The following is an 18,982-nucleotide window of genomic DNA, read 5'->3' on the forward strand; positions in this document are numbered from 1 at the left end:
CGCTGTCTCCAGGCGTAGTTTCATTTAGTAGCCAAGACCCCTCCCCCAGCCTGGGCTGCGGGCCGAGGCCGCGAGACTGCGGTTCCGGGAAGGGCGGGAAGGCTCTCACCCCGCGTGTGCAGAGCGGGGGTGGCGGCTGGCAGTGGGGACGACCCGGAGTCGGGGGCCCTAGACTCCTCCTCTGAGCACTGCGGGTATCCCTCGCCCGCAGTCCAGCTCCGTTCCGCCTTCACACCCTGCGTTTCCCAGAATTAAGGCTGGCTGGGAGTCCAGGAGTCTGCAGCCGCCTGCTGGGGTTACCTCTGAACACCTGTTGAAATGCAGGCCAGTGTGGAGAAAAGGACCTGCAATCTGGGTTTTAATGAACCGTTTTAAGACCTTGTTTGGGGATTCAGGAGATAAACCTAAACGGTTTAAGTGTCCAGGTTGTGCCTCTAGCTCTGTGTAAAGAACTCGCGTGGAACTTTTCTCGTAAAGAGACCTGGAAATTTCGCCGAACACCAGCTGACATAGACAAACCCTGTTGTTTCTGGGCCTTTGTAGGTTTCCAAGCAGGTTGATTTGGAGACATGTCAGCTTCGTTGAAAGAAAGCCTTCAGCTTCAGCTTCTGGAGATGGAAATGGTGTTTTCTATGTTTCCTAACCAAGGAGAAGTAAAACTCGAAGATGTAAATGCCCTGACTAACATCAAGAGATACCTGGAAGGCACTAGGGAGGCGCTCCCACCCAACATCGAATTTGTGATTTCGCTCCAGATTGAGGAGCCCAAGGTGGGTGCTTGCATTTGTTTTCAGTGTTACTAGGTGCCCACTTTTTAAATTAAACCCTGACCATAGAAGCTTCCGGTCTAGGAAACAGAATTCTAGATGCATATTCCTTTGTTTGGACGCGCCATAAGTTCTGTCCCGTAATATCCTGAATTTTATATAAATATGCACAACTTTTTAACAAATATGCCTAGTGTTTTCAGTGAAACTGTCTTGCAGTATTTTTTTATTCTGTTCACCTTTCCAGTTTCTTATAACCCAGCTGTTGTAGTGAGACTGCCTTTGACATATATCATGATTTTCTCAAGTCTACATACTACCTATAACAAACAGGCTTTTAAGAAGTGAATGAAGCCTGGAGTGGTGGCACACACCATTGATCCCAGCACTTGGGAGGCTGAGGCAGGTAGATCTCTGTGAGTTCCAGGCCAGCTGGGGTTACAGGGAGACTCTGTCTCAAAAAGACCAAAAAAAAAAAAAAAAAAAAAAAAAAAAAAAGAAAGAAAGAAAGAAAAGTGAGTGGATTTCCAGCAGTTTTTCTTTAGTTGGTTTATTTTGATAACACTGATGTGGATAGTACAGATCTAAAATGTTAATGTTAAAAGTGAGTTTACCTCCATCTTTTGGTCCATTTATCCCTCGAAACATTAACATAGCATAGCATAGGTAGCATGTGAAGTGGGCTTTGGGAGCTACTGATTTAGCTCTCGCCTACTCTTCCTTCAGTTGTCATTCCCCGAGAGCAGGCTTGCTGCTTCCCTGGACTGGATTCTGTCCCAGTACTGACACACTTCAGCGGAACCCCAAACTTTTCCATGGTAATACTTCTTGAAATTGAATTCTTGCTATGTGTGGTTGTTTAATGTATGTCTCCTTTACTAGGCCCTTGACTTCATAAAGGGCAGAAATTGTTTTTGACTTAACTTTTCCCAGTACTGGACACCTGACACATGTGGATGGCCAGTGACTGTTCGAAAAAATGAAAGCACACCCTGGTCAGTAGCTGGCACTTAATGGTAGCAATAGCTTCGCCTATCATAATCATACAGTTGCCATAATAAACCAGCTTGTGTGATTTTGTGATATTTAAATCTATGTGATTTTCATTTGAAGGTGACAATTGATTTACAAGTAACCATGCCTCACAGCTACCCCTACGTAGCATTACAGCTGTTTGCACGGTCCTCTGAGCTTGACAGACAACAGCAGCTGCTCCTCAACCAAGGTCTTACTTCTTATATAGGGACTTTTGATCCAGGTGAGCTCTGCGTCTGTGCAGCAATCCAGTGGCTGCAGGACAATAGTGCATCCTACTTCCTGAACAGAAAGCTGGTGTGTGAGCCATCCACGCAAGCAAAGCCAGTCAAGAATACATTCCTCCGAATGTGGATCTACAGCCACCATATATATCAACAGGACCTAAGGAAAAAGATTTTGGAAGTAGGGAAAAGGTTAGATGTAACTGGATTTTGCATGACTGGAAAGCCTGGTATCATCTGTGTGGAGGGCTTCAAGGACCACTGTGAGGAGTTCTGGCATACAATCCGGTACCCCAGTTGGAAGCATATTTCCTGTAAGCACGCTGAGAGCGTGGAGACAGAAGGAGATGGCAAGGACCTGCGCCTTTTCCATTCTTTTGAAGAATTGCTCCTGGAGGCCCATGGTGACTACGGGTTAAGGAATGATTATCACATGAATCTGGGCCAGTTCCTAGAGTTTCTCAAAAAACACAAACGTGAACATGTTTTTCAGATACTATTTGGCATTGAAAGCAAAAGTTCAGAGTCCTAGGAATCTGTTAAGATGCTTGTGCCTGTAATTGCACGAAGTCTGTATTTATGTTAATAAGATCAAAATAAAAAGGCCAGTGGCTGTATAGAAGAATCCTTGGTGAGAGACCTAACTCCACAATTTTTCAACTGGTAATGAAACAAATAGGCCTTTGAACTTCCTGTCAGTGCAACTGTTGCTGTGTAAAGTCATGCTGAATACCATTTCATTGTAAATTGATTAAATCTATTTATTTAACCAGAGAAACTCTTTGCTCAAGAAGTCCAGATTCCCATAGTTAATGTCAAACATCAGGCTGTAGTTACAGATTCATAAAAACACAGGTGGCACACCAACTCATCACTGGAGATGAGTTCTAAATCATAGATTTAGTGAGAATAAAGAGCACATGTTTACTAATTTCTTTAAATTGAAAGCCCCATTTGGAGTAAAACTAAACTCTAACAGCAATGGCTGAGAAATCACCGTAATGAAGTCTCAAGAGGAATCAGGAAGATAACACTGTTAGCTATTCTTCCATGGACTTATCAGTTTGTTAAAGACACTACTGATAATGGTAACGGTATTCTTTGTTTAGTCTTACCCACAAAGAAATACAGTTTTGTTCTACCCCACAGTTCTTTACCTACAAAATATTCCCTATTTTTTTTCCAACCTTTGCCATGTGCCAGTATGTTCTTACACAGAGCAAAAGAGGGCTGAGGACCACTGTGGAGGGCTATACTGTCACCTTGGTGGGGGGATCAAACTATTTTAGTGATAAGTCCCTGTCATCCCCTTTGAAAGTCTAAAGTTCAAACAGCCTTTTCAAAATGAGCATTTAATGATTGTAAAAACACTTAAGTAACTTTTGCCAGTCATTTAATTGCTTTCTGCCTAGCCCAAGAATTGTAGGGTATCTCCCATGTGCTACGGCATGCCATGAGCAGCTTCCCCTCTTCCTGGTCCCTACTACAGACCTTTCCTGCAGAGAATTCCTTTCCTCTGGGTCTCAGGCTGATGACTTGGTCTCTTTAGGATGCTAAACTATGTGGTGGGATTTATTGATACACAGAGTCATTAGATGCCATTGTATGTGCTGAGAAACTTGCAGAGCTTTCTGATGAAGCAATACGCACCTACATCCCTCTAGGATATAGTCATATCCTTGGATTAGAAGGAGTATACCATGGACCAGCAGATGGCAGCCCAATCCAATTCCCCTGTGCCCATGAGGCTGTGGAACTGGGTTCATTATGTAGCTCGGCATGAGTCCTCTCAGTACAAGTCAGTCTTCAGTGAAGGCTCTGGTTGTTGGCCTGTCTAGCAAGACCTTCATTTCCCCCATTCCCTTTGCATGCCAGTAGGACTCAAGTTGCAGCCTCATACCTTACCTACACATACAAGAGGAAGAAATGTGAACTACGTTACCAGACATTCCTCTGTCCATAGACTGAAAACAATATAGGAATCATTTCACATCTCCTTAAACTATTAAAGCAGTCACAATTGTTAGGTCGTATATAACTCCATTAAGTTTTTTTTCCTTTTAAATAAGACCACATGCTATACACTTGCCTCATAGAGATTTTTTTTCCTATAATAGCAAAAAATAGGACTAGGTATAGTGATGCACACCTTTAATCTCAGCACTTGGGAGGCAGAGGCAGGCAGATCTTTGAGTTTGAGGCCATCCTGGTTTACATGAGTTCTAGCACAGCCAGGGCTACAGGCAGAGCCTGTCTCCAAAAAAACCTAAATAAAGAAATAAACAGTGCCCACTCTTCCATGTGCACTTCTTATGACAATATAGTATCAGTGCTGTTTCATCACAGTTGTTCCAGCCTAGTCTGCATGAGTTCCAGGCTAGCCAGGGACTTTGACCGTCTGGAGTTCTGATAATTTTTCAGAATCTGCATTTATATGCCCAGTATTAAAATTGAGTAGGACTTTTAGGGGTGTTACCGATAAACCTTTGCTAGGGGAAAGGTTTAGGTTTTTATGTTATAATGTATATATAGGATCTCATTCAAAACAGCATTGTGAGCAGTAGACTGCTGCTTTTGTTTGCCCAGCTTAACAGGAACACAACCTTTCTCCCTATGTGCATGCATTTGGCCTTTAGGAACCAACTCCTTCTCTGTATGGTTCAGAGGAGGTGACTGGAATCAGCTGCCTCTGGGCAGCTTGTTGCCAAGACCATTTCTGGCCATCTAGGTGCCCAGCTTCTCAGCACCCCTGAGTCCCTGAGCATCTCTTCCCTTTTCTTTAGGAAGCTAGAATCAGTTGCTACTGCTTACAGCTTAGGAATCCTGATACTCTATAAATTAAAATCTTTCAATGGTTATTTGGGAAGAATGCCTCATAAAAATTGAGGTCTCTCTGAAGTGAGTTAAATCAAGCATTTTCTCAAGTGTATTTTTGCATCTCATACCTTATTGGTGTGCTATGTCTTCAGACTTGAGAGCTGCAGGTAGGCCATCTGAGCTGAAGGACCATAACCAAGGACCTTGACAGTATTGCTGTCCTAAGTCAAGCATGTTACCTGTGAAATCAAGTATTCATGGAACTACTTAATATGCTGTCTTTCCCTCTTAGAAGTCAAAAGGCTTTAAGGGTGACCATGCAAGGTCTTCACAGAACACTTTTGACCAGGACAATTCTTTCATTTGCTTTTCCTGCAAGTAACCTACTATTGAGACTAAAAAATACCTCTACCTGGAGGAGGCCATACTTTTGCCCAAAACCCAGGTTTTATACAGAATCCTGATTTGTCACAGAAACTCTGAACCCATTATCTCGTCTTCATAAAGTACACATGGTAGAACTTACTTCACTGGAGTGTACATGGCTTGGAAAAACCTCACTTTTTCTAAGTCCGATCAAAGGTAGAGGCACTTGGATTTATCCATAAATGGGCTTAAGCAATGTCCACAAATTTTTCTCAAGTCCATTATATAGCCAAGCACGGTGGCGCAGGCCTATAATCCCAGCACCTGGAAGACAGACACAAAACAATTCAAATGTGAGGCCAGCCTTGGCTACACAAGCGTTTCAAGGCAGTCTGGGATACATAGCCAGATTCTGTCTTACGAAAAAAGTCCACTAAACACTGAGGGGGCCTCCTTAGTAAAAGGAACAAAGGGCACAGTTTATCCTAGATATCCAGTATGCATCAGATTATGGACTTCTACAAATCTGCCTGAGGTGACAGGCTTTTCTGTGTTTTCCTAGGATCTATTTCCCCACTCTGGCAGGCTGTATATTACCAGACATCAGGAGAATCTAATGATTTAGGTATTCTAGGTCCTGTCAGCAGCTCATTGTCAATGCGTGGGAGCGCTGTTGCCCTGTGCAATGGTGAAGTGGTCAAGGCCTGGTGTCAGAATGATGTTCAAAGAGTCAGAGTTAATATGACTCTGGAAAGATGGTGTGCTTTGTTTCCTGAAGCAAGGCAAACTGCTTCAGGTCCTCTCCACTTACTGACACAAGCAGGGAGGGAGGCATTGGCTAAGTCAATAGCTACCAACTGATTTGCTACAAGAGAGCTGATCTGACAGTGGCTTGGTTAGAATCACCACCTCAAGGTTCATGAACATGCTCTGTCCTTCTGAGAGATCCATCTGCCTCTTGCATATACCAGTGATCATGCTGAATGCAGACAGGCTAAGAATCACATCCCTGATTCTTTTAAGGGCTGGGCTCTAGTTCAGATCTCTGGGTGTGCTGGTTAGTTTTTATTGCCAATTTCACACAACCTAGAGTCACATGGGAAGAAGGAGCCTCAGGGGATTTCCAACATCGGACTGACCTGGGGCTACATATGTGAGAGACGACTGATGACTGAAGTGGAAGGGCCTGGTCCACTGTAGGCAGGACCGTGCCTAGGCTGGTAGGCTTGGGCTGTAATAAGAAAACTAGCTGAACATGAGCCAGAGAGCAAGCCAGTAAGCAGCGTTTGCTACAGTTTCTGCTTCAGTTCCTGCATGAGTTCCTGTCCTGCCCTGACTTCCTCAGTGATGGACTTGACCTGGAAGTATAAGCTAAATAAACCCTTTCCTCCCCAAAGGTGGTTTTGGTTATGGTGTTCATCAGAGCAATAGGAAATGAGCTAGAATGCTTGGTACCTCTTATTTATGGATCAGGAATCTAGTGTGAGGCTATTCCATAGAACATAAAGACTTCAACTGTTTCATGATAAGCACAATTCTTTCACTTTAAAAAATAATTTTAAAAGTAATTTCACTGGAAAAATAACCACAGGGTAGGTACATTAATATGTATACACTTTGTCCAACAGCCCACAGTGGTGTCAGAGCCCCCACAACTTAAATTCAGAGCTGTTCCTAGACCTAGTCATTGTCTTTCTGTGGTGCATTATCCTAGTGAATTGAAAGCCTGAGAAAAAGAATTTGTGATAGTGCTACTGGGGTCATCTTAGGGGTTGCAATTCTTCAGATAGCAAGTGCCCTGTGGTTCCACATCCCCCCAGTCCATACCTCCTCCACCCAAAATGTTCACTTGTCAAAGACTTGGTTGCAGACTGGTGGCACTGTTGAGTGGTAACTGGATCATGAGGGTGCTAAATGTCCCCAGGGGACTGATCCATTGAGGAGTTCATATTTGTAGTGGTTTAAATTAGAAATGTCTTCCACAGGCTCATGTATCTGAACATTTGATCCCCTGTTGGTGGCAATATTTGGGAAAGTTATGGAAACTTTAGGAGGCTGATCCTTGTAGGAGGAAGTACGATCATGGGGGCGGGGGGATGGGGGGGTGACTTTGGGTGTTTAAAGCCTTCCCTCTCCCTCTTTTCTCTCTTCTCTCTTTCCTCCTTTCTCTCCATCCTCTCCCTCTCTCCCAGAAAGCTTTCTGCTCTTGCTGCAAACCTTTGCCCCCATTATGGACTCCAGTCCTCTGGACCATAAGCCAAAATAAACTCTTCCTTCAATTGCTTTTGGCCATGGTGTTTTATTACAGCAACAGAAAAATAACTAATACAATATTGATTGGGCTATTAAGGAGCAAGTGGCTACCTGGGAATGGGCCTTTTTGATGTGTTTCTTGGATAAGGTTTCACTGTGTGGCCCAGGCTAGCTTTAACACACATGCTGAGATTACTGGAACATGCCTCTTGAGGCTGTATCTTGTCCTCAAATGGTTCCTCTGTGTGCTTCCTGGTGCCCATGAAATGAGCAGCCTCCTGTCACCCGCCTCTACAGTCACAGTGTTTGTTTCACCGCAGATTCATAGTAATAGAACCAGTTGGCTGACCATGGACTGAATCCTCTAAAACTGTGAGCCAACATACTTCCTCCTTTAAATTAATTTGCTTAGATCTTTTGTCACTGTGGTTAAAACTGATCAACACAGGGAACTTTCATGCCTGTGTATGGCATCTTGTTTGACACTCTGTGCTAGCCCCAGTCAGGCATCGCTACTGTAGTTATCCAAATCAAGCAGAGCCTATGTGGCATTCCCACATATTTGGTCCTCTGCTGGGCTGGTGTTCAGCTGATAAAAACTCCTATGGCATCCATTTTTCTCAGTGAGTAGCTATGCTGCCTGGTTGTTTATTTTTCAAACATCGATTCAGGTGAAGGGGCCCTGCCTACCTACCTATCGCCAAACCTCACATGGACCAAACTATTCTCACTGTACTGGGCCAGTTTGTACTGATAACTGACATTAAGCCACTGTCTTTTGGGGTTTTTGGTGCTGACTGGGGACGGAACCCATGGCACTGTACATGCTAAACAAGCACACTGAGTTTTATCCCCAGCCTCCATTTGGTTAATTTCTAATGACCAGCCTTTGAGGTTATTGATTCTTCTGTAAGCTGCTGTTAAAACTTCCAAACTAAATTCTTAGTTGCAAATATTTTATTTTTCAGCTCTAGAATGTATTTGTAATCCTTTATACTCCATTGTTATGATAAAATTCATTTTTTTCTTTCTCTTGAATTGCAATTGCATTATTATAATAGTTTTTTTCAAAACTCTTTGTGAAAATGCAAACCAGGCCTATCAATCTACTTCTAGTGATTTTTTTTTTTCCTCCTGATAAGGGGGTCACATTTTTATGCTTTTCTTATATAACATTTTCTTTTTAATTGTTTTTTTAAAGAACTCTAGAGGCTGCATGTGCTGGTTAGTTTTTTTCGTTTCGGCACAAAATAGACACTAGGGAAGAGGAAACGTCAACTGAGGAATTTCCTCCATCAGACGTGCCAGTGGCCATGTCTGTGGAGAATTCTCTTCATTGTTGATTGATGCAGGAGGGCCCGCCCACCGATGGTGGGTGGGCCTGACCTGTATAAGAAAAGGAGCTGAGCAAGCTAAAGGGAGCAAGCCAGTAAGCTGCATTCCTCTATGGTCTTCACCTGGACTCCTGCCTCTTAGGAGTTACTGCTCTGCTTCCCTCAATGACAAACTATGATCTGTAAGCCAAAGAAACCCTTTCCTCAACAAGTTGCTTTTGGTCAGTGTTTTATCACAGCAACAGAAAGAAAACTAGTACATTGGAGTGCTCCCCCTCACCCCAAACAAGAACACCATGACATTTCTCATAGAGTTAGAGGGAGAGATTGAGAAAATTAATTAATTTAAGCTGAATCAGGGCTAGGCTGCACCAATTTTTTATTTCATTAACTTGAAAGGTGAAAAAAATGTGTATATCAAATCTTATTAAACTTGTTTACCTGAAATATATGTTTACACAGAGGACAAACAGATACAGGATTTTCAAGTCACATATGGGAAAGTCATTACCCATTAAAAAAATATTCATTCTTCCACACACACACAACTGGTTCCTGAGCTTCTTATAAAAGCAAAGTTTATCTTGTGTGTATTTCTAGAGTGGCCTTCTGTTTTTCCCTATATATTAGAATATATTTATTCACTTCCTTAGAAACTTCAAACAAAAATTGGATTTTTGGCAGAGTTAATGCTACATGTTCATCGAATTAGTTTCTTCCTACAGTCTGGGCGCCAAAGGAAAAGTAGCATGCTTCTCTTGCACTGGGGCTATATGGCTGAGCAACAGCCATCAGGATATAGAAAGAAACACTGCAGTACTCCTCCATGCTTTTTGGACCTTTGGGTGACCTTGGGGTGTCCACAAGATAAAAATGTGGCATTATGAAATGAATGTCCTTGTGCTAAGTACATTAATGACATAAGCTAGCAGTGTGTTTTTATACTGTGAGCCTTAGTTATTCTGTGGTTATAGCAGCAGTTAGCATAAACCTGACCTATATAGGATTGTTTTGAATTTGAATTTATGGATTATTTCTGGGGTAAAATAATTTTGTATTAAGGCATTCCAATGAAGAGTGAGATCTGAAGCAGAGTGTCGTGGTACACACTGGCGATCCCAGCACTTGGGAGGCTAAGGATCATGAATTTGAAGCCAGATTGGGACATAACAGAGATTGTCTCAAGAAAAAAAGGAAAGAAACAAGTAGCTGGGTGTGGTGGTGCACTGCTGTAACCCCAGCACTTGGGAGGCCAAGGCAGTAGAATTGTGAGTTAGAGGCCAGTCTGAACTGAACTGAAACATACATGTGAAAGTATGTACTGATTTTTAAAGATTTGGTATCAACCAAATAAAACTGCAATAATTTTATATTAATTATATTTTGAAATACTATCTTAGGTATATTGGTTTAATAAAATATATCATTAACATGAATTCTACTTTTTCATGAAGCTACTAGAAAGTTTAAAACTACACTTGAGACAGTATTGTGCTAGCCTAGTATAGCCTAGTGAGAGGAAAATATGAGGAGAGGCAAGCATGGACGTAGATCCTGCCTCCTTTATTTAACAAGCTCTGTGGACTTGACAAGTGACTTGAAATATCAGCCTCATTAAGGATATCATGAATGAGATAATGCAGTAGAGTACTTGGTGCTTAGGGAATAACCGTGTAATGTTTGTGTTACCATCGTTCTCAAAGAACAGAAAGAGGTCACTTGTCACAGTATCTAGCATATGTGATCACACACATATTAAATGAAGTGCCTACTGGAATAAGCAGTTGTTAGTATATTTTTAAAATTTAAATTCATGATACCTTGGGGCTAGAGATATGGCTCAATGTTAATAGCCCTCCCTGCTCTTCCAAAGGACCCAAGTTTGGTTCCCTACATCCACATCAGGTGGCTTACAACTGCCCATGACTCCAGCTCCATGGGATCCAATGCCCTTTTCTGGCCTCCATGGGCACGGCACTCATGTACACAAACACACATGCACATACATACACATAATTTTTTTAAATGTTCTTTAAAGATTCATAATACCTTGTTCTGTGATCTCCCAAGACCCAGCATTATCATTTTTGAATGTAGCAATGTCTTGAGAAAAATAATTATTTAATAATTTTATTCATTTATTTCTATGCTTTAATAAATCTTTTTCATAGGTGAATACATTTAATTAGAACTATTTGACAACATGGAAACAGACAAGAAATAGGAATTCTGAATCTTTTCCAAATAACTACACTGAGGAAACCCTTAACCAAAAATTACCATTAGAAAGTCTTCAATTCTTTTAGCAGTTGAAGACTGTGTAATCTTCAACCTGCAGTAAGATCAGTTTAGAGCATAGTTAACTTAAACACCTTACATTCTTGAAAGCATTTCTTCAAAAACAGAAGAGTCTCCAAATACAAAGCAAATATTCTCACACCTGAGCTTAAGAATTTACAATTGTTTCTATTAATTCCATCATTAATTTATAACATAAATTACTACAACCTGGGAAAGTGGTTAGTCTTTCTCATAAGATGGTCTTGGTAATTAAAATATTTTAGTATCTGATGGAAAGACAGTTTCTGATACTGGAGATGTAGATTTTGCAGATGGAGCTTTCTTCACACTCAGAAGCAAGTAAGCTTATTCTCCTGCAATGAGCTCTCAGACTCCTGAGCTAATCAGCACTGAGGCAAGTAGCTCTCAGATGAAAGCTTGTCTGGGGACCCTGGTCTTGCTCCTGACACCTGGCACCCTTAGCTCTGAGACTGGCTCCTCAGGCAGCCCCTTCTCAAGGATCTTGACTCTTCTTTTAGCCCTGTTTACAGGCCCAGGCCACACTATCAGAAGGAGCCAACCTCTCAGCAGGGCCACAGTATAGGAGCTGAGGCCAGGGCATTTGGTCAAAGGGAGGGAAAGAACTTTTAGGGAAGAATTAGGAACTCAAGACCAAGGTAGCAAGAGCTTTACTCTATGGGAAATAACAATGACAAAAGAATATTAAAATCTAAGGCTGTACAAGGTATTGTAAACAGCAGTGATGAGCTTTTTTAGAAATGTTAAGAATTCAGTTGCACAGGAAGAACAAATCCTAATCCAGGTCTAGAATAAAAATCCTGAGCTGCTTCTCTAAGCAACAAGAAGTGCTTCTGTTTAGCAAAAGTTCACATATGCCTAAGTTCATGTCTGTCTCTACTTTTTAAAAGATTTTAATAAATGATCAGAAAAATTGTGATCAACTTATCTACATTAATTCATTCCTAATGTTGGTCTTCCCATTAGTTCCCTATGTACAAATAATGAGTTTCTCAGTAGCAGGTACAATAGCTTTTAAAGAGAATAATTAAGATAGAAACCATCAATAGCCAGACAGTAAATGAAGCAAAATTATATAGTGTTAGATTTATCCTAATTTATATTAATATATTTCCATGAAGTTTTTAATTGTTAAGCTAAAATTACATTATTCTAAGCACATGAATCATCATAAAAGATTCCAATCTTTAAAAATTATAAAACACTTCAAGATCATATTAATAAAGTTAAAAATTCCAGCTGTTATGTTACTGGTCCACTTTGGTCTGTATTTTCTGGACTTCTTCAGGCCAAGAATAACAATCAGGTAGAATCTGGTCATAACTAGTGCTATACATCTGGGAGCAGACAAATGCCTCTTTGTTTTGTGGTTCAGGATAAAAACTGGCTGTATTTTCTCTGTATGCATCAGTCACAATCTAGACATAAGAAAAGAATATTCATTATTTTAATCATGAAAAGGTGGTGTTGATGACAAGTCAAGTTCTTAGCCATTTCAAAATTAATTTATATCTTCGTTTACAAGAAAATTGTACTGACTACAGTAAAAGCACATATAAACAAACAAGATAAAAATGAAAATGCAAAAGCCAGCTGTAGCAGTATAGGCCTTTAATCTCAGCACCTCAGAAGCAGAGGCAGAGGCAGGTAGATCTCTGTGAGATTGAAGTCAGCCTGGTCTACATAGCGAGTTCTAGGCCATCTGGGGCTTCAGAGAGACCCTGTCTCAAAAAGACAAAAAAAGGAGGAGGAGGGGGGAGTGGAAAATATAATAATAAATTATGCAGAGGAAGAGGGGACATGATACCAATAACCTAGGAAAGTCTGAACAGTAGTAATTTACTAGTGATCGTATTCATGTTTCTCAGAGAAGATAGTATTAACAGTCTTGACGTGGCCTGACTGCTAATTAACTTGAACTAAATACCTAAATGTGAATGCTAAGCTTTCTTCTGACTTCTGGACACAATAATAAGCAACCTTCTATCCTCAGTTTCCTTTCCTTTCCATACTTGCTTTCTTGGCAGCCCCCAACCATGCCTCTGGCTCCACGGTCACCACAGTACCAGATAGATGCTCTTTATGTTCTGGTCATTTCCATGTACTTTTCAGAATCATATATCTAAATAAGCCACAGGTACCTCAACTTGCAGTCTGCTTAGATATTTCTTCTTGAAACTGGCTCTTCATTCTGATTTCCAGTTTCTGTCTGGAAATCATTTCCCCATCACCCTACACAGAGTATCTCCATCTTTAATCCCTTTCCTGCCTGCTTTCTCACTTTCTCTTCTAATCATGTACTAATTTCCTTTTCATTTAAATTATCAGATTGAATTTAAGGTGATATGTTCAGCACATAAATAATTCAAACTAATTACAAACTAGCAACTACATGTCAGTGTACAATATGAGCATGTTCTTTCATAAGATAGCCATGCAGATTGCTATCTGAAGTTTTTTGAAGGAGAACTGATTTTGAAGACTCTACCTTCAACTAACAAGATAAATAATGACCTATGAGTATTAAAAAGTACTGTTTAAAGTCACAACTGGCCAGAATGTAGAGAAAAAGAGATAGCAGAGTATGTGTCTCTGGAAAGGACTCCTATATTAAACCTTACCCACCCAGGGCTCAAGGATCATTGTGGAAGATTGTAAGAGCCAGAGGTGGTAGAGGATCATAAGGAAAAAGTTTTCCAGGTTTCTGGGAACTTGCTCATGTGAACTTACTGCAATGGTGACAACATGAACAAGACCCATGTGGCAGCTGATCACTGCTGGGTGAGGGACAATGATCTTTAAGGGAGTGACTCTAGATAGGATGACCAGGCTTTAGTGGATGAACTCACACCAAGGGACATCTGGGGACACAAACTTGAGTTGATAGCTCCTAACATATATAACTGAATGCATGAAATTCAGGGGTGGGGGGGCTATGAGGGGTTACAGGTAGGGGAGGGGGGTCTAAATATGATTAAGAAGTATTATACAAAATTTCAGCAAAATATATATTGAGGGGAAAAAACTAAAAAGTAAACTTGCAAATAGTTTAAAATTACTGACATTCAAATCAGGCAGGTTTTGACTGCTGAAGCTGTGCAGGTGCTGCCCCTGGTGGCTGTAGGCTCCAAATGCTAATAGCATCCTACACTGCGCAAATATAAAGTGCCAAGAGACCGTTAAGGGCTGAATTTTGTTTCCTCCAAACTTACATGTTGGTGTCCTAACTACTAGTATTTAAGAAGTTAAAATACATATTTTCAGTATGGCCCAACTCTATTTCACTGGTCTTCTTTAAAGAAAAGAAATTTGGACAGCTGAGGCGCCATGCATGACAGTATACAGGGAAAAGACATGACAGCACAGCAAGAAGGCAGCCAGAAGACAGATCTGAGAAGAAGCCAAACTTCCTGACATCTTGGCCCTGGGCTCCAGTCTCCAGAAATGCCATTGAAGCCATTCAGTGGCACTTGGTTATGGCAGCTATAGCAAACAAATACATCTGCACTGTCAAAAGCCAGTCACACTCACTGCACCACGGAATATTTCTGTGCTTCGGTTCTTGGCCAAGTCCTCCTATCTGCTCATCTGTCACTCCAACTGCTTTTGAATTCTTTGACCTCATTGTTTTTCCTACTCTTAGGCAGCTAATGAGACATTAGCAGGCTTGGAGGTCATTAAAGATGGACCCCTTGGAAAGTATAACTTTTTCTTTTCCTTCTCTCCCCAGACAACGACATTCTCACTGCCTCTCTCTCTGAAGTCCTCTCCCCTACATTCAGCCACTCTCAGACCTCCACTGCTAAGCCAGCCTACTTTCTTGACCTCTAACTCAGAAAGTGCGATTTCCTTTCTTGCTCTTATCCAGTTCCCTCCTCCTGGAGCCACTGAGGTCTCCAGCTTTCCTGCCCTGTTATGTTTTCTTTCAAACCCCAATAAAGTTACCCTTGAGTTTCATTCTGATTCAGAGATTGAATTCTTTTGTCTACAAGACTCAGGACCTGCCTAAGAGGAGCACTATCACCTCTGTCCTCAGACTTTTAAGATGCTCTAAATCCCAGATATGAATGTTCCAGGAGGTCCAGGTCTAAACGTCACTCTAGTTATTCTTTGGAAAAAACTAACTGAAATAAGGTGAAATGGGAGAAGTGTGCCTGAAAGGAGTGAAATCTTTAAATCATAGGAGAAAAATGGACAGAAATCACAACTCCTCCCATTCTTCTATTCTTCTCTAAGGATAAAATGCAGGTCCCTAAGCACACCCACATTGCCATGTCTCATTTCTTTGAGTCTGAGATAATGGACATTTCAAGAAGCAGATTTTTTAATATTAAAGATGCATATTTAGCAAGCGAAGGAAGAACAAAAATGAGACCTATATGACTTTACCTTTACTGCAATTTTCAGTGAGACATCTCTAATGGTATTCAAAGGAGGATAAAGCCGGCCCTCCTCTAGGTGTTTATCCGACACTTCCTGAGATATGACCTTAAAAAAGGAAAAAGAATAAAAATGTTTAGTTTATACTAACATACTAACATGATCCAATGCAGTGGTTATACAGATAATCAAGAGAGTGGCCATGTACATACACTAATTACATGAAAGTGACTGTGGAACATCATGTCTGCCTATCAATGGAGAAGCTGAGCCATTGTGATTGTTGGGATCACACCTCAAGAGAAAGAGATAAGAAGAGAATCCACATTTCCTTTTACTCAGTCCTTTACACTGAACCATGAAATACTGAATATTTTCTAACGGATGCACTGGGGCCTGTGCAGGGGAAACACAAGGAAACTGAAGAAGTAATGGAACAGGACCCTGAAAGCAGAGTGGGGCAGTCAGTGCCGTTACTCACTGCTTAGTATTCTCACACAGGGGGTAGAACATGAGGCTGAGGAAGCCTGTTCACTCACACTCTTAGTAGAATTTCAATTTTACAGACTTTCTTCCCTCGCCTCAGCATTTGCTGTCCCTAAACCATTCCCTAGTTACAGACAGAGAGCTGCTCAAAGACTTGGACTAAGTTGCTACTCAGGATGGGTTTTAATACACATATAGCTGGGTCCTTAAGAGAGATTCAGAAAGGAGGTAGGAAACCTTCACTTGCAACATTTTGAGCAGTCAAGCATTCATTTTTCACAATTTTTTTCAGTGCTGGGATTGAATCCACAGCTTTGTGCACACTAGGCACTCTACTACCACTGAGACATTCTCAGCTCTATTTGTCAGTATCTTAAATACTTTTTAAATTGTGTTTATTTATTTTTAAATTTATTTATTTTTATTTTATGTGTATGAGTGTATTGCCTGCATGTAGGTAAGTGCACCCATCTTGTGCAATGCCCATGGAGGTCAGAAGAGGCTGTCAGATCCCCTGGGACTGGAGTTACGGACAGTTGTTAGCTGCCATGTGGGCGCTGGGATTCGAATCCGGGTCTTCTGCAAGAACAACCAGTGTTCTTAATTGCTGAACCATCTCTCCAGACCCGTATTTATTTATTTTAAACGGATTTATTGATTGATTGAGACAGGACCTCATTATGTAGCCATGGTTGGCCTGGTACTATTGATGTAGATCAGACTGGCCTCAAAAATCACAGAGATCCACTTGCCTCCAATGGGATTAAAGGTGTGGGTGCCAATACACTTGGCTTTAGATATTTTTAAAATCATGCAATTATTTGTTTTGGGCTGGAGGGATGGTTCAGCAGTTAAGAGCACTGGCTGCTCTTCCAGAGGAACTGGGTTTGATTCCTAGCACCCACATGGCAGCTAACAACCGTCTGTAACTTCAATTCCAGGAGAATTCAGTGACCTTTTCTGATCCCCGTGGACTTTGCACAACCTGGGTGCACTTACTTATATGCAGGCAATACACTCATATACATAAAATAATAAATAAAATATTTAAAAAGGATCTGTTTTGATGCCATCAGAAAAGCAGTAAGAACATGAGCAGACATTGTACTAACATAAGTTTATGAACCAGCTAAGATTTCTAGTTCAGTAAGGTTGTATAGAAAGAAACAAGAATACTGAAAGCAAGTGGCCTAGGCTACAGTACAAATATGAGTGCTAAGCAAGCCAGAGTTGAGGGCTAACAGAAAACCAGGCATGAGGCAGGCTTTGACTGTAGGACTAGAAGTAACTAGGAGTCAGACACAGGCAAGGGACTCCAGACAGAACACTGGGAGACCTCAGATACATGAACTGAACTCTGATGGTCAACATCCTACCCAAGGAGTGGTGAACCCCTGAAGAGAAATAAAGAATGGAATATTGTCAGCGCCAAACAAGAAGCTTGGCATTGTGGATGACTGAGAACTTCTAAGCAGTGACATCTAGGAAGAGACAGCACAGGGAGAGGCAAACAACATAACTACTGTTTGATCAGTGTGACTTTATTACATAAAAATTATAATCTATGCTTAGAGAATAAACTCTTCACTCCATTCATTTCTTGCCTTTGTAACATGGTTTTAAATAGAAGTTTTTCTTTGCCCCAAAGCTGGTGATCAGGGACTCAAACTTTAGACAACACAAACATTAACAGTCCTACCACCCAAATGGGCCTGCTATTTCCCACAGAACCAAGCAGGAGCAGAACCAACCCTGTTACCCCAGTGACAGCCACCTCTGCCCAGAGCAGGGAGAGCTCAGGGGTTGTGTGCTTTTTTTCACTTAAGGACTTAATGACCAGTGAGGAATGTCAGGAAAATTCCCAATCTTCAGATGAGATAAAAATCAAAACTACTGAGAACACTGATCTCTCCCAAGTGAGAAGAGACAATGGCATAGTGCCACTTGTAATCCTTGCACCTGGGAGGCAGAAGAAGGAGGATCTCTGAATTGGAGGCCAGCTGGGAACTAGCCAGTTCCAAGCCAGTCTGGGCTAGTAAGACCCTGTCTCAAAAAAAAGTCATTAATTCTAGTGAACATCTGACACATTATATAAAAAGTAGAACCTTCACGTTCTGACTTATACACAGTGACACAACTTTGTGTTGTGTCTACTCTCACCATTTACATTTACTTCCAAAATAAGCCTTAGGTAGCAATAACTCGCCCTCTGTTCTAATGATATTTCAAGTCTTTGAAGAGAACAAAAGGCTCTTGTCCAAATACCAGTCAAATGTATGTTAGTACAAACTCTACCAACGAACCTCTTTTGTTCTTCGTGAAACAGTGAAGTTTTGCTACAGATTACATAAGCCAGAGATACTGAGTAACTTGAGTTGCACTGTTCCTCATCATGAGGAGTCCAAAAGACTACTCCCAATGCTAAAAAAGCTAAAAATCTCTTCATAATGAAAAAACCCCAGGAACAGGCTGTAAAGATGGTTCTGCTGGTAGAATGCTTGCTGCACAGCCATGGGCACCTGAGCTCAGATCCCAGGCACCTATGAAGAAGCCAGGTACAGTGGCACATGTCTGTAATCCTAGAGCTCAAAGACAGGGACAGGACACACACACACACACACACACCACACCATACCACACCACACCACACACACACTCATATATTACACACACATACTATACATACACATATATACTATACACATATACCACACATCTCTCTCTCTTTCTTTCTCTCTCTCTCTCTCTCTCTCTCTCTCTCTCTCTCTCTCTCTCTCACACACACACACACACACACACATACACACACACACAATAAATGTAAAAATCCAGAAATAATCTTTCAGATTGGTGCTAGTTCATGAGATTTTTGGTTTTCTATGAGATCAAACTAGCATTTTTTAAATATAACTGTAAAAATGATTAAATCTAAGGTTGTCAAAACAATTCACCCAGATCTCTTAACTGCTACATTGGCTAACTATAACATATCCTCTAGACA

General features: G+C 41.2%; 2 protein-coding genes and 1 long non-coding RNA gene across 6 annotated transcripts in view; 1 reads left to right on the forward strand and 2 right to left on the reverse strand.

Annotated features, from left to right (window-relative positions):
* The window catches only part of Rwdd2a (RWD domain containing 2A), a 3,075-nt gene extending 424 nt beyond the window's left edge, over positions 1–2,651 (forward strand). The window contains exons 1-3 of one of the 4 annotated variants that reach the window (XM_029560980.1): positions 633–770; positions 1,494–1,762; positions 1,881–2,651. In XM_029560980.1, coding sequence (XP_029416840.1) covers positions 1,905–2,558 — 654 coding nt within the window. In that variant the 5' untranslated portion in view covers positions 633–770; positions 1,494–1,762; positions 1,881–1,904 and the 3' untranslated portion in view covers positions 2,559–2,651. Of the gene's footprint in view, positions 1–543; positions 771–1,493 lie in introns of those variants that run through there. The other 3 variants (XM_017796824.2, XM_017796823.2, XM_008827828.3) reach the window with 3 other exon arrangements.
* Positions 2,652–3,603: 952 nt separating this feature from the next.
* On the reverse strand, positions 3,604–6,304 carry LOC115069406. Its single transcript, XR_003848684.1, has 3 exons — positions 5,370–6,304; positions 4,972–5,082; positions 3,604–3,931 (listed from the first exon to the last, which is right to left on the reverse strand). It is a non-coding gene; the product is annotated as an uncharacterized LOC115069406 (long non-coding RNA).
* A 4,606-nt stretch (positions 6,305–10,910) lies between these two features.
* Me1 (malic enzyme 1) overlaps positions 10,911–18,982 on the reverse strand; it is a 161,425-nt gene continuing 153,353 nt past the window's right edge. Inside the window, exons 13-14 of the mRNA XM_008827829.3 lie at positions 15,505–15,603; positions 10,911–12,533 (exon numbers count right to left, since the gene is read on the reverse strand). Coding sequence (XP_008826051.1) covers positions 12,363–12,533; positions 15,505–15,603 — 270 coding nt within the window. The 3' untranslated portion in view covers positions 10,911–12,362. The remainder of the gene's footprint in view (positions 12,534–15,504; positions 15,604–18,982) is intronic.

The sequence above is a fragment of the Nannospalax galili genome, unplaced genomic scaffold (genome assembly GCF_000622305.1).
Source record: "Nannospalax galili isolate Female #2095 unplaced genomic scaffold, S.galili_v1.0 scaffold2893, whole genome shotgun sequence".
NCBI lineage: Eukaryota > Metazoa > Chordata > Mammalia > Rodentia > Spalacidae > Nannospalax > Nannospalax galili.